Source organism: Oxyura jamaicensis, chromosome 7 (genome assembly GCF_011077185.1).
Source record: "Oxyura jamaicensis isolate SHBP4307 breed ruddy duck chromosome 7, BPBGC_Ojam_1.0, whole genome shotgun sequence".
NCBI classification, from domain to species: domain Eukaryota; kingdom Metazoa; phylum Chordata; class Aves; order Anseriformes; family Anatidae; genus Oxyura; species Oxyura jamaicensis.
Window position 1 is genome coordinate 24,784,795 of NC_048899.1, and position 15,028 is coordinate 24,799,822.

Here is a 15,028-nt window from a genome sequence, read left to right on the forward strand (position 1 = left end):
TGTGTCCACATTTGAAAAGCTGGTCTCAGCACAATTCCCAGCCGAGGGACCTGGGCTAAGAAGGAGTATCCAGTTACCTTTTTGCTTACAAAAGGTAGTTTGTCTTCACCAGGTCACATATTAATCACGGTTGCAACTGCCATCCACTGAAATGGATACCCCTCTCCTGAAAGTCATGTCGGGGAGGTAAATCGGGCACATCCATAAACACTCCCTCCTCCACAGGTTTCATTTCTCACTGGGAGTTTGCATTGGTGTGTTAACTACTTTTTTTTTTTTTTTTTTTTTTTTATGATTTGTCCTCTTGGGCAACACTTGTGCTCAAGTGTGGGCAGAGCATTAATTTAAATCACACCGAAGTATTTCCACAGATGCTGAGAAACTCTTTAGTGGTAAAGATTTGGTAAGCAATGGGATAACCCAGTAGGGCAATTGTAACATTTCCAACCCTGATGGTTTAAAGGCCAATATAGGTGAACCATCTCTAAGGATTGTAGCTATGGTTGCTCCTGTCTTGAGACAGGAGGGTGGTTGAGGATCTGCCCCGGCTCTGTGCTGTTTTGTGTGTTATGAAGTAGCTGATGCAATTGCTCGAATTTCTTGATATTCATTAAACCCTACTGGCTGGATGTACCTGGTTACTTCTGTCCTTCACATAAATATTCCATGATTTTTAACATTCCTGTGTATCCACTAATAATTAATGGATGTATGGCTTTTATATCCATTGGCAGTAATCACTTAAATTATTTTGTTAACTCACGCAAATGAAATTGTCTAAGAAACCCATTGGAGCTTTCTGTAGGGGTATGGGGAGAATGAGGTTTCCCTTCCTTTTTTGCAGATGGTGTGTATTCCAACAGTGGAAGCTATTTATCATTTTCTAACACAATTAGAGAAATAAAAGCATTTTATATCCCAAATATCATTTCATTCTTGTAAGTCAGGCACTAAGTGAAATTACAGCACTTAGTAGTATAATTTACGTCACTCCACAATCAAAATGTCAGTAATAAAGTGGAGAAGGTTAGCAGGTTTTCCCAGAAACAACTTTCTGTGGTGCTGTATTCTCTCTCATTAAATGGTATTTGTTTTGTCCTGAGAGCTCCACGGACCGCTTTTTAATGCCTCAGAGTCTGGCAGTCCATTTGTGCATTGTGCAGGACGGGAGCTCAGCATGTTACAGAGATGTACCTTATTGTCCAGCTGATATTAAAGAAAAAAACGTGACCTCATATTACTTTAATTGGGTGCCTGTTGTAGCGACATAATTACTATCTGCTCTGCAGTCATTATGGTGCTCTAATTAGAAGTGATGCAGATGTCGCTTCACACTTCTGTGTACAAACCAGCGCAGCATGCAGGCAACTGAAAGGCTGATTGTAACACGGTGGGATTGGGTAGCCTTGGCTGGAGTGACACACCAGCATGGTGACACATGAAGTGTAACTGGATGCACAGAGCTTCTACTGTCTTACCTTTTCCCCATGCAGGAGATAAATGCATTGGTTTTGAAGATGTGATGGACCAATGTGGTCTTCTCGGTTAGGTTTCTGTGTAGCAGAGCCTAAAATGCTTTGCCCAGCAATTTGTTCATCAAGCCCGGAGATGCTGTTGTCCTATAGGAACTGTCCCCAAAGTCAGACACTCCTCCTCCTAAAAAAGTGCATTTAATGTTGAACAGGAATGTACTTAGCAAGTTTTTTGCTATTGTATCTTCCAGTAATTAAAGAGCTATCTGCTACTGGAAACGTCTGTCCCATGGGGAAGAGCCTACCAATGCAACTCCATTATTGCTTGCATTGGGCGTTTTCAGTTAGCCAAAGTTTTTGTATAAATGCTGGGTTTGCTGCATTTTACAGTCTACGTTACTGCTGAGGATTTTAGAGCAAGCATAGCACCTGCAGTGAGCAGCAGGCCCAGCAAAAAAAGGTCAGATCTGCCCCATCTTCTCATAAGACTGAGTGATGAAGAGGCATCAAGTCGGTCATCCTTGGCCAGGCAGTGATTTAGGAGAGCAGGAGACTCATGCTGCGTGCAGTAAGTGTCTCCAGCTCTGACTAGCTCCATCCTTTAGTGTGGGAGTTGCTGGCCCCGGGGCTCCCAGCCTGGGTCCAGAGCCAGACACAACGTGGGCTTTGCTACGTGGTCAGTGCTGGAGCTGGCCAGGAGGCCTCGCAATAGATCGTGTGCAAGACAACACGGGTTGCAAAATCTGTGTCAGAAGAAATTCCATGCTCAGAGATGAAAAAAATGTCTTGGAGCAAACAAGGTTAGAGAGCAACTATGGCTTTATTTTTTAGTTTTATGCTCAGTTAGGCTCCCTCGGCTGTTTCAGTTTTGATCATTTCTAGCTCTGACACTGTAGTGAGAGAAAACTCTGGTCTGATGCTCTTTGGACAAGTGTGAGTTTCCCTAAAGATCTATCCCATTAGTAGCCTGCAAAGCCGTAAGTCAATGACAGAACAGTAATTTTACCACTGATTTCTTTCTTTCCATTTAAACAGTATTTTAAAAGACACATATACGAGGTTCTCAGCCACCTAATACTCCTCCCACACTTGAGAAGAAAGCAGCAGCATTAAGCAATCAATCAGTGGGGAACTCAGCCAACTACTACCTACCAGAAAGCTCTTTTCCTTCCTTACACTGTAAGAAAAGCACACCCTCCATCTTCAGCAGCTCTGCTTCATAGGAGCCCTTGGCAGGGTAGTGAATAGTAACAGCAGTCTGCATAAGGGTTTTCTTCAGTGCACTCATGCACAGTACCCATAGCTAGGTGCAGCACTGGAGATGAGCAGCTTGCAGAAGGGGATAGTGCCAGAGGTAAAGGAGCTAGGCATGCCTCCAGCTTACAAGGTATGGGGAAGAAGGCAGCTAACCCTCACGAGATGTTAACCAAAAGCTTCCTTCTTTACATCAATTATTTTCTGCCCGACCTAATGAAGTAGTGACAGATGCACGAGCATTTGCTAAATATCCCACACTGACATTCAAATCCCAAATGATTCTCTGACTCTTAATGCTCCTTAGATGTTTTAACTAAATTAACCATGTTGCACCATCACTCTGGATCTTCGAGCATAGCTCAGACAACGGCTTTTTTTCTCCCCCAATCTTTTTGCTCTTTTCCGTTTTAAAAGGGCTATAGCCCCGCACAGCGTTAGAGGTGCCACATTGCAGAGGAACTCGTGCATTAGGTACAGGACGAGTGCTAGAGGAAGCACACCGCTCTACTAACCTTGTCTGTGTTTTTTTTTGTTTTGTTTTCTTTTCTTTTTTTGCAGCGTGTCAGCAAATGCAACGTTACCATGGTGAGTCACTTTGGCATGACGTGTTTTTATGGGTTTTTGTCAGAAGGCATTTTCTGTTCACGAGGTGCAGTACCAGCATGTTGAGTCACCAGTGGTGCCTGGGACTTGCTTATGCACCGCTGTGATCCGGTGCAATACCGCACACATTCCCTAAGTGGATTGAGTATTGCCCTTTGGTCTAAACAGCTGCTCTCAGAGCATCCTCTTACAGTGGGAACTTGCTTTGGAGAGCATCAAATAGATGTTCCAGTTACAAATTAAAGGTTTTGTCACAATGATATTTTCATGCTGTATAACTGTAATTTAAATAATTTTTATTTACTTGCTTGTCACAAGGGTTGGGAATGTATCTTAATGTTCCTTTCAGCTTTTAGACTTTTTTATAAGACAAAAGCCATTTAAAAGTGATTAGCATTAAAAGTGATTAGCAAAGTAGGAAGTGTAGAACAGTTCCAGACTTCGGAGGCTGGGGAAGGCAGGAGACACAGTAAATACACTCTGAAGAACTGTCAGCATTTCAGCTTTGCCAAGCATAGCACATATGGCTATTCTCCTGAAAGTGGCATTTACATTGATGTTAACCCACTTTAAGAAGTTGGATTAAATTTCTGATTTTGAAGTCCTGCTTCAGAAACCAGCACCCATAAGTCAAAGTCCTTAGCTTATTTCAGGTATTGTTTACCCTTTACCAACATGGGCTACAGAGGGAAGGAAAAAAGCCTTTTCTTCAGTGGTTAGTTAGCTTTAAAGTGAGAATGGGGGAGTGTGCTGTGTGCCTCCACACTAAGAATAACTGGGAAATTCTGCTCTTTTGTTGGCTGCAGCTCGCCAGTGATGACACGAGTCGCACTGAAGATTGTCACCCCTGTCATCATTACAGTCTTTGTCCTGGCACTGTACTTGCATGCCCAGCAAGTGGAATCCACTGCAAGGCTTGATTTCCTCTGGAAACTCCAGGTTAGGGGGTGTTTGCTGTGTTGGAGTTATACACAGTCTTTGGTGTTAGCATAAAACTACTGCATTATTCACTATCAAGTTTCAGTGTTATAAAATGCCTCTGAATTTAATCTGAACCTGGAACATAACTGGGTGTACCAGTAATGTTCCTTTCTTCTTTTGTACTTCTCATTCTGAGCGCCTCTCATCCTGGTTATTTAATTTAACCCTTTGTTTCCTTGTACGTGCACTTAGAATGGTCCCTGCAATAAAAGATCATATATGTGAAGATATTGGTTAACAAACTCAGGCACCCGAGCCTGTCAGTGTTGCAGGAACCTGTAATATAACACAATCTGTAAATGTAAGAAGCTCATATTCACGGCTGATTTGCTTCCCAGAGTTCAGTCAACTTTAGTTTGCTGTGGTCAGAGGTATAAAAGATTCACAGTTGCAGTTTCATTCAGCATCTTGTTAAGCAGTGAGAACTGGCTTCACATCCAATCTTCATTAGCCCCTAGGCAGCGACACTGCTAGCCAACATGGTACAGACAATGCCTCTCTTTGCTTCCATCCCTGGGTTCAGTGTTAATATTTTTACTACGTGTGCCCATGATGTCGGGGTGTCCTATGTGATTCTCCAGTAAGCAGGACAGGGCTCAGCTCTGCCCATGACTCATAGCTGGGAAACCACAGGACTGCAGGTTTTCTATAGATTTTTTACCTTCTGGACAGTAGGACATCTTCTAATAATAGGTCTCAGTGGTTTGAGTAAGAGGCACTGAGGAAGAACCAATTAATTAAAGCTCCTTGGGAAGCAGATAAACATTGTTATCCTCATTTATAAATGGTAAAACAACGGCGGCGATGAGCTCACTTGCCTGTTCCAGGTCTGTGCTCAGCTGGCCAAAGCATATTGTTTCCCCAGGCAGAGCCAGGTGTTTTCATTGTTCTGGCTGGACATACCTTCTAAAAGGTCCTTCTTCACTTAACCTCCAGTTTCAGATGTCCTGTTTTAGAAACCAGCAAAGTCATAAAGTGCTTTGCAACTGTTGCTTGTTTCTTTGCCAACATGTGGGTAAGGGATGTTGGGGAGGTAATCCCTTCTGTGGTGGCTGTTGACATGGCTAAGCTGTGTTTGTCCATGTCAGTGTCTAAAAGAGCCAGGACATTCTGCCCTTTTTTTAACTCCAGCTCTCCAGCAATGACAAGAGGCTCTGTAAAAATAATAATAATAATAATTGAAGAAAATCCATTTCAAAATGCTATACACTGTTAGGGGGAATTTTGTCTGCTGCCTCTGCTGAAGGTGATCATGCTGTACACAGGGTGCTCTTCAGGGCTCCCATAAGGCAAATCACTCTACGTGTCCTCTGTACCAGTTGTGCAGTCTCCAGCTGTTGCCTGACCCATGTTTGTCCATAGCTCTTTGCTCAGAAATATTCTAAATGGCAAAAAGTAAAACAAGGAGAAAAATACGGCAACTGTCAGGTAACTGGGGAGAGAAAAGTCATCATCAGTACCCACACCTCTATGCTCCTCCTGAAGCCTTATGTGCTTGCCTAGGAAAGCCAGCTATGTCTGTCCATGGGTGCTAGGATTGTAGTGGAGTTCTCCAGAAGGAACAGACCTTGTAGAGATTACCTGATTCAGTGCCTAGAAATGTAACAAAAAATGATTTTGGTGTTATTCTATGTCTGCCTGTAGGTAGCCCCTTTGGCTTTTATATACATGTGCACACAAAGACAAACATCTTCCACTGCAAAACATGTTCCTGCATCTCTCTGCCTCTCCCTTCTTTGCTGTTCCCCCACTTTCCTCCATTTCTGTCCTCCCTGCAAGTTCACGTTCAGCATTTTTCTTTCCTCGAGAGCAGTTACCGAAAGAATAAGCATGTCACTCTTTCTCCCTCCTAAACTAGGCCACTGAAGAGAAAGAAGAAATGGAGGAACTGCAGGCCTATAACAGACGCCTCCTCCACAACATTTTGCCCAAGGACGTGGCAGCCCATTTCCTAGCTCAGGAGCGGCGAAATGATGAACTGTACTACCAGTCCTGCGAGTGTGTGGCTGTCATGTTCGCCTCCATAAGCAACTTCTCAGAGTTTTATGTGGAACTGGAGGCCAACAATGAGGGGGTGGAGTGTCTGAGACTGCTCAACGAGATCATTGCCGATTTTGATGAAGTAAGTCACTGAAAATCTGTGTGGCTAGAGCAAACAGAATCAATTAATTTATTTGGGCTTTGCTGAACTTATGAAGGAAGGTGGCTTATTGAATCCTTGTGCCATGTTTCGTTTCTCCCCATTCTAGAAGTCCTAATTCTTTTTTCATTTCACTCCCTTTTCCCTCCTCTGTTCCCTTTCCTTCTGTACTTCGAGTAATGGAGACTGTCTAGAGTTTTGTAGTGCTTGTACCGAGGGAGGACACTTGGCAAGGACATTAACAGCATGTGTGTGTCTGACTATTCGGTTTCTTTGCACTTCTCATGTGTGACAGATAATAAGTGAAGACCAATTTCGGCAGCTGGAGAAGATTAAAACCATTGGCAGTACATACATGGCTGCATCAGGCCTCAATGACTCCACTTACGACAAGGAAGGGAAGACACATATCAAAGCTCTGGCTGATTTTGCCATGAGGTTAATGGACCAAATGAAATACATTAATGAACACTCATTCAACAACTTCCAGATGAAGATAGGTAATGTCACTGCGTTTATGGGATTGAATATCAGTAGCGGTCATTCTGAGCTGGGGCTCTCACAGAGAGAGAAAAACACAGAGGTTACCTTGGCTGTGTAATCATGTTAATTGTTCTGTACCCAGTGACAGAAAAATAACAGTCTGCCTGCTTGGGCCTCTGTGAAATGCCAGAGCAGTGCTGTTAAGGCAACAGTGTTATTACCAAAGCTCCCTGGAGAACCAGGAGCAGTTGGGCAAGTGACTTTGGTGCAGAGAAGCTCCTATCATGGCATGGTCACACACAGTGGTTCTGCTTGGGCCCGTTTCACCTGTGATGTGCTCTGCTGCCCACATCCTCAGTGGTCCCAGGCTCTGCTGTTCAACAGCTGGTGTTGGGCATTGGGCTGTCTTTCAAATCAGGAAATAAAAAGAGACGGGAAAGTAGAAGGAGATGAAAAGGTGAGGATGTCGAGTGTGGGGTTTGGACTTGAAGGCTGTCGGGGTGCTGCAGTGCCCATCTCACATCCACCTGGCATTGCAGTGTGCTGATGTCCAAGTGAGCAGTTAGCTTGGCAACAGGGTGGCAAATAACACTTACCCTGCTATCTGGTACGAAAATAGCTGTGGATTGAGCAGCTGCTGCAAGTGCTGCCAGTCAGACAGTCATAACTGATCAAAGAAGCCAACTATGCTTTAAAGTTTCTTCCCCTGCAGTTGGCAACAACTTTATGTGTCAGGGTAAAACACAGAACTGATGAACCTCAGGACTTTTTGTTGTCTGAAAAATAACTTGCCTCAAGCTTCATGTGGTTCATGTGTGATGGATCTGAGCACTGTGGGCTTTCTTCCCTACTTCTAGGCCTCAATATTGGTCCTGTGGTAGCTGGGGTGATAGGAGCACGTAAGCCCCAGTACGACATATGGGGAAACACGGTGAATGTAGCCAGCCGAATGGACAGCACAGGGGTGCCTGACAGGATTCAGGTAAGGAAATCACTGGAAAACTTACACTGCCTGCATCATTTACGGCTTCTGGAATGTAATTAGAACTGGAATTTTAGTTTCATTTTATTCCTTTAGGTCATATATTTATTTACATAGCACTGAAAGAAAAGGGAACTGGGGAATGCTAGCAGCAGCATCAAACTGTGCCTTTTAATTTTGACCAGTGTAGCAACCTTGGGTCAAAAAACTTGCTGTTTAGTTCTGTAAGCGCTGAGCTGAGCTGAGCTTCCTTCCCTGAGCGCCTCAATGGCGTTGGGCACACCGTCCTGCTGCGATGCTTACCCACTCACGCTGGTGGCTTTGCTGTGAGGCTACACGCACGTGTGGGTTGTTTTCTTTTCCAAGGACTCGTGTCAATGTATTTCTGTATGCCACGTCTCTCTTCACAGTGCCATCTGTGTTGTGAGGCTAGCAAGGAGATAGGCATCAGTGGAATGAGAATATAACACCAGAGAGAGAGGACAGTTAAATGGGTTAATGGAAACTGTCTTGTAATCAGACATCTCCTTGGCGTTCAGGCAGTCACCTTTCCATTGATTCAGTTTTGCTGTCCTGCTTTTGCTGAGCCAAGGCCCACACTTACAGATTGTCGTTCCCTAGGAAAATACTGAAGGGATGTAAAAATAACTGAGTAACTGAGGTAAAATCCAAGAGGGGAAGCCATGCCATTTCTATCCAAGTAAGCTGTCAGTTAACTGGATCAATACTTATCCAACACCCTTTAAACTTTCCCACAAGACAGTCCCTGAACAACTCATTTGAGTTAAGCAAATCAGTACAACAACACGACAGCAGTAGGAAGCCAGAACTGGAAATATTTAAAACCACCTGAAAAAGTATGAGAAATTATAAAGTCAGAAAGGATTCACCATAGAAGAGATAGGATTTAAAAAAAAAATTTGCTTTTGTTGTTTCCCATTTGCTAGTGAAGTACTTAGATTTTGTGTTTATGAGTGACTCAGACAAGGCAGAACTGGGCTTTCCAAAGATTTTTCTTCAATTATTTTTGGTTGGTTGTTTTTGTTTGCTCGTTTGTTGTTGTCGTTGTTCTGTTTTTTTGCTTTTGAATAGCATCTGCTGTAACAGCCAGGTACTGGGAAACTGGGAGAAGAGAGTCTGTGATGGACCTGTCAGTGGGTCTAGTAACTTCAAGCACTTTGACTGCTGTATTTCAAAAGCTTGGGGTGAGGTTAGTTACAGTGCTTGATAGGATTTTGCAAGTGAGGTAGATGGGAGGAATGATTTACCCAAAAGTTCGGTTTTGTTTGCTTAGGCTGCAGAAAATACTATGCTACACCTAGCTGCCTCATTAGGCCCTGAACACCTCATGAAATCCAGCCTTTAACGTGCTGTTATTCTGCAGCCTAATTATTTTGGACTGGCATCTTCCCAGAAGATCTGGATGCTGGCTAGTGTTCTGTTCTTTGGCTCTTTCTCATTGCCCACTACCTTCTCCTCCACAAAACAGCCCCCTGAATGACTCCTGAATTATACATCCACTATGTAAATTTTTAAAGGCATTTTTAAGACTTTTAAAATATTTTAACCCATTTTCCTACTACCTCGCCAGTGATAGAATGAGTGCATCCGAGTATCCTGAACTACCAGGTGCATTTTTTAAAATGTGACTCATTTCTTTCTTTTTATACTGTGACCTCCTTGAAAAATACAGTTCTCTTCAAATACCTTACCCTGTATGGCTTCTGTAGTTTTCTCTATTTCAAAAGTCTGTGTTTGTTTTGCAACTTGTGCCAATTCTTTAGTTAGTGATTGATATGAAAAAGTCAACTCAGAAACAAAACAATTGATCCTTTAATTTTTTAATTTTAATAACTTTAATTTTACCTGTGGACTACTCCAGAAGCAAATGAAAAGACCGCATGGAAAGCATGACAAGCGTATGCTTATTCTTGTTTATTTTGCAGGTAACCACAGACATGTACCAGGTTTTAGCAGCCAACAACTATCAGCTGGAATACCGAGGGGTCATTAAGGTCAAAGGCAAAGGAGAAATGACCACCTACTTTCTAAATGAAGGGCCTCCAGTCAGTTAGCACCAATTGCAGCATCGCTCAGAGATGGAATTTGCATTACAGAAGATCGTGAACTGGAGAAGAATCACTTTTCAGCAGTGAATCTTACAAATGCAACACAGTTGAAATTTCAGTGACTCTAGAGCTGGTATCAGCAAACTCTTTGGCCACCTATCATGAAATGCAATCAAAAGAAACCATCTTCAATTTGTTCCCGGCTGAGTGCTAAATCAACCAAAGATGTGTACTACGGCGTTCACAGATAAGACATGAATTTGGTATCTTTAAAAGAGGCTGCTACCACAGGATGATACAAGAAGCTATTTAAGTATTTATTGACGCAACACAACAGTTACTTGGTTGAAGGAACGTATGATTCACTACAAAGCATTATTTTGGAATGGATTTGCACTGCCATAATGTTTCCATCCCATACTGCCAGCTATTTGAAGTGTACCACTGTGCTTTTATTAGCTGTTTTGAATGGGCTTTCAAAATTGATACCCACCATTGCAACACACAAAAAGGCCTTTTAGAATGGCATCATTAATGTTTCAGTGTGAAAAGACGTTATAGCTCTGGCCTTCTCTTTTCCCTTCTTTTACATGGCTAAATGACTGCTCTTTTGAGTAGAGCTGGCACATCTTGCGAAGGGGAAGATCAAGATAAAGAAAGATGGATCTACAAACATATTTATTAAAAAGTCTTCTGTGCTCTTCTTTGGTATATATCAGTTTACATGGGAAAGACTAGATGTAAACAAGAGACGTTGGGGGGGAAGGAAACTCCCCTGAAATTTGTTGTGTTTTTTTTTGTTTTGTTTTTGGTTTTTTTTTTGTATTTTTTATTTTGTAATATTGAAAACATGGAGATCTAACAGAAATACCAAATTCTATATTTTGTAAATTATATATAAATTAGAAGGCAGGCTGTCCACACCGCGGTGTGTTGGGAGGTGTATATAACCTGTTAGACTTTTGTGTAGCTTTTTGTGCATAATACTCTGAACACAGACTTGGCAGTTTTCAGATTATCACTATACAATTGAACAACAACAGGTGAGTTTCCAGGCTGGATCAGACGCATTTTAAAAAGAAAATCCAGAAAAATCTACAACCCCAAAGAGGAAAAAAAAAAAAGATACAGTAAGATAGAGTAGTCACACAGTTGTTCAATGCACCATTCATATATAGGGTGGCATCTTAACAAATGGAAACAGGACCTATTAATTTTAGCTAATGAGACGGTATTTGTCAAGCAAGTTAAAAAGCTCTAAGCAAATCTTCTAATTAACTGTAACAGGAACTCTTATAAGAAAAAGGATTATTTGAACTTTTCTTTAAAAAAAAAAAAAGCATTTTTCAGAGCTAGATTAATAGAATCCTGAGGATATGAGAGTTGTCTGATATTGTAACTGCCATTTAACATTACAAAGAACTATGTACTGCAGCATCAAGTAGACTTTCCTGTAATGAGCACTTACTTAAACTGAGTCACATATTTTCAGTTTTGAGGAGTTAGGCTATCTTCAAAAAGAGGTTTTGATGTCAAATGTGTGTATGAGGTGAGCGACCTTAAAATACAGTGCCATTGATATCGTGTTGGACATCTTTATCACTAGTGGGGGTTTATGAATAGTTCACTGTTACCATTTATGTACCTTTTTTAGCTATTAAAGAAGAATCCCTTGATATTTTATTAAAAAAGAAAAGAATTTAAAAACTATATTTTTTATATTCTATGAGGGGAGAGTTTTGATATTGAATTTGGCTAGCACTAAAAGTGACTCCAATCTTTTGACGTTTAATAAAGTTATTTTCCACTCTTCTCAGGGCAGAATTATTGTAGTACTAACAGCTTAATGATTGCACTGTGGTGGTAATTTATTTTTTTCCTACTTGACAACAAGAACAAGTGAAAATCCATGGGCCTGTCTTAATTAATTTGCCATATTGCTAAGCATAACCCTAGCATTAAGCCATTTAAGCACGAGCTTAAATGGCATCGCCCCTTGCCTTCCCCCTTCCACTAGGAAACATCTCTGAAAAGTATAGTATATTGACTTCTGTAAAACTGCCAAGTCTGCCCCTGTACTATACTTTTGCTCCTTTACATCCCTCCTGGTTTGCAAAATACTTAAGTTGCATCATGCCATTACGCATTTCTTCCCCATTCCACCCCTTTTATTCCCTCACTGAGTTCCATTACCTCCCTGCCACAAATTCATTTTTAGGTTTGCTTTCTGCTTTATGAAAGTCTGCAGTCTTCTTAACTTTTGATTCATCTTATGAAGTTGTGTTGTCAATGAAATTTCAAGTCCCCAGTATCTCTAGCTGTGATTGTTGACAGTGTGTCATGATCATTTCAAGGGGTATTCACACACTCTTTACTCTGGATCTTGCAAAAATGGATACAGTTATGATTTCCCATGGAAATTGAAATCTATTTAAGTAATTTAACTATATTAAACACTGTTTCACTGGTAAAGTGTCTCTGTTTTATTTTAGATGCAGCTGGCTAGTGAGGAGATCAGGTGGAAGTTGTGTAGATACACCCAGTTTGCACACAGAAACAGCTCTTGGCCAGCACTGGATGACCACTGGGACCACACCGGTACTACGCAGAACCCAGTTACAGCTCCTCAAGCTCTCACCTGCACAGTGAACACCCCCAGCTTCCCTCTCACATGCCTGCTGTGTACCCGCTTCTTTGAAACATTAGCCTCAGGACAGCTGACAAATCCACACTGTAGCACTAGGGATAGCTGAGGGGGAAAAAAAAAAACCACAGTACTTTTGTGTGCTCCTGAGGAAAGCAGCACTTCTAGTTTGAGCATACATGGAGGGGGCTAAAAAGAGCATTCAAAATTGGCTTAGGACAAAAATCCCCTTACGTCCGCTAGCTAAACCTAAAAGCACTGCTTGGACTGGGGTGGGGGAGATGTCAGAGAGCTATCTTAGGATGCAGTCTGAAAAGGGCCAATTTTGCAGATATTAGCTAAAAACAAAACAAATTTCCATTCTCTTGATCCTTTCTGTTATGAGTTTTTCAACTGAAGGAGACAGCACCTTACCCAGGGGAGGCAGAGCAACTTTTTCTGCCACCTGGCAGCCAGCGGGCAGGTGGCTTCCTGCAGAGACATTTATGGTTTCCGTCTCGTCCCTAAGCACCACACCATCCCCTTACGTCCCGCTTCTCCCCGGAGCTCTGCTTTCAGTGTGGTGCCAGGCCCTGCTGGACACGCTGGGTCCAGCTGAGAGCTGCCAGAACAGCACTGAGAGCCAGGCGGCCTTGAGGCCTGGCAGCAGCTGCCCCCAGCCCGTGCTTTAAACGCGCTTCCAGCCACAAACACCTACTGCCGCCTATTGGTAACAAACCCGTGCAGCCTCAGCCAGGGGGCAGCTTACAGGGAAGCAAAAAACGCAGCTTATAGATGACCAAAATTAATCACTAGTTAGGCCAGGCAGCGTGTTGCCATCCAAGCCACACGCCCACAGCAGAGCAAACAGCAGGCAGTAGTCAAGCCCCTGCCAGGTGCTCCAGTGCTGCTCCTCACTACGAGGGTGCCCTTGGAAGGCCCACGTGAGGCCCCCCCTGACCGAACCACAAACTCCTTTCCCCCTGCATGGCGCAACCCTGGAGCCCAAGTTCCCAAAGAAACATCTGCTCACACACGCTTGGTGCTCTCCTGTCCTTGGAGGGATCACTGCCATTGGATTGGAAATGAAATAGGGGCTGAGGGACACGCTGCCTCTCCGACCCTGCTCAGGCAGCGGCCCTGTGCCTGAGGGACAGGAGAGGACAACAGGAACCTGGCATCCAGCGGCACGCAAGGAGCTCCACTTCCACTAAATTCCACAGAAAAAAATCAACAACCAGCAGCCTTGTGCGATTCAAACTAAAACCATGTTGCTCAGGACAGCATTCATCACCCATAAATTTATCTCTACAAGTCTAACTCTTGCATCTGGTCATACCAGCAGAGAAGGACTGAACTAGAAGGTTCTCTGAATGCTGGATTTTTACAAGCAAACAGGAAACCCTGGGAATTTTCATAGTTTCACCTCTAACCTGGTCTGGCACGTCTTGTTTCTCATCTTATGCAAAATGTCAGCAAGTCCTGATATTACAGTCAGCTAAAGCCCTCTTTTTAGCACATAGTAATATCAAGTGATGAAGAACAGCCATATTTACCAAACACACACTAACCTGTCATTGTGAGGAGGGATTTTTATCAGTGCCGTAAAAACAAGCACAGAACAAAGACACAACTGTCCTCTGTTGCACCAACAGCTGCAGTTGTTCATTTTACCTGCCAGTTAGCGGTTAGCTTAATGCCAGCGTAACTGGAATGGAAGCGTGCCTCCACACGTTGCGGGAAAGCTTTCAATCCTCAAAAAGACATCTTTAGAAACTGGAGGAAAAGAAGGAGTCTCAGAATACAAACAAGATTATCTGCTGACATAAGAAATGATACAACGGGAAAGTCTTAATCTGCACAACAGCGGGAGTTAAAAGCGAAGTAGTACTTCAGGGGTTCAGAAAATAGCTTCCCTGTCTATTGAGTGGGACGAAGTGAAAGGACAGACAGGACTCTTCTAGACTTTGTGAGTAAGATAAAGTCTGTTTTTATACCTAAAAGTGAACATTCATACTTTTCAGTCATTGACTTAAAATGGTGAAGGACTGCTTTTCACCTTTTCTGGTGACCAGCACTCACAGAGGTGCATTAAAAGGGAAGGCAAGCAAACCTCCCTGTGCTAAGCAAAGGCTGATTGCTGTTCTTTTGGATCTATAAAGTATTTGTGGTTTAATCATCCCTAAGATTTGTATGCTTGCATCCATACCTCCTCTTTGTCTCTTTTCCACTGGCTCAAAGTGGGAGGAAAGAGGCTTAGCTGCAAAGCACGTTTTCTGCAACACCAGTTCTGGAGGCAGCACACCCAGGTATCTTCATGGCCTTGCTCTCAAACACCAGTCTCAGAAACAAGACATTACGAAGAACGTAATAAAACTTCTGTTCACTTTGGATTACAATTTCATTCTCTAATCCTTA

General features: G+C 42.8%; 1 protein-coding gene across 2 annotated transcripts in view; it reads left to right on the forward strand.

Annotated features, from left to right (window-relative positions):
- The window catches only part of ADCY5 (adenylate cyclase 5), a 216,295-nt gene extending 203,836 nt beyond the window's left edge, over positions 1-12,459 (forward strand). For both annotated transcript variants that reach the window (XM_035332488.1, XM_035332489.1), the window contains exons 16-21: positions 3,288-3,314; positions 4,139-4,271; positions 6,172-6,435; positions 6,749-6,953; positions 7,794-7,918; positions 9,865-12,459. In XM_035332488.1, coding sequence (XP_035188379.1) covers positions 3,288-3,314; positions 4,139-4,271; positions 6,172-6,435; positions 6,749-6,953; positions 7,794-7,918; positions 9,865-9,993 — 883 coding nt within the window. In that variant the 3' untranslated portion in view covers positions 9,994-12,459. The remainder of the gene's footprint in view (positions 1-3,287; positions 3,315-4,138; positions 4,272-6,171; positions 6,436-6,748; positions 6,954-7,793; positions 7,919-9,864) is intronic.
- Positions 12,460-15,028: the final 2,569 nt, after the last annotated feature.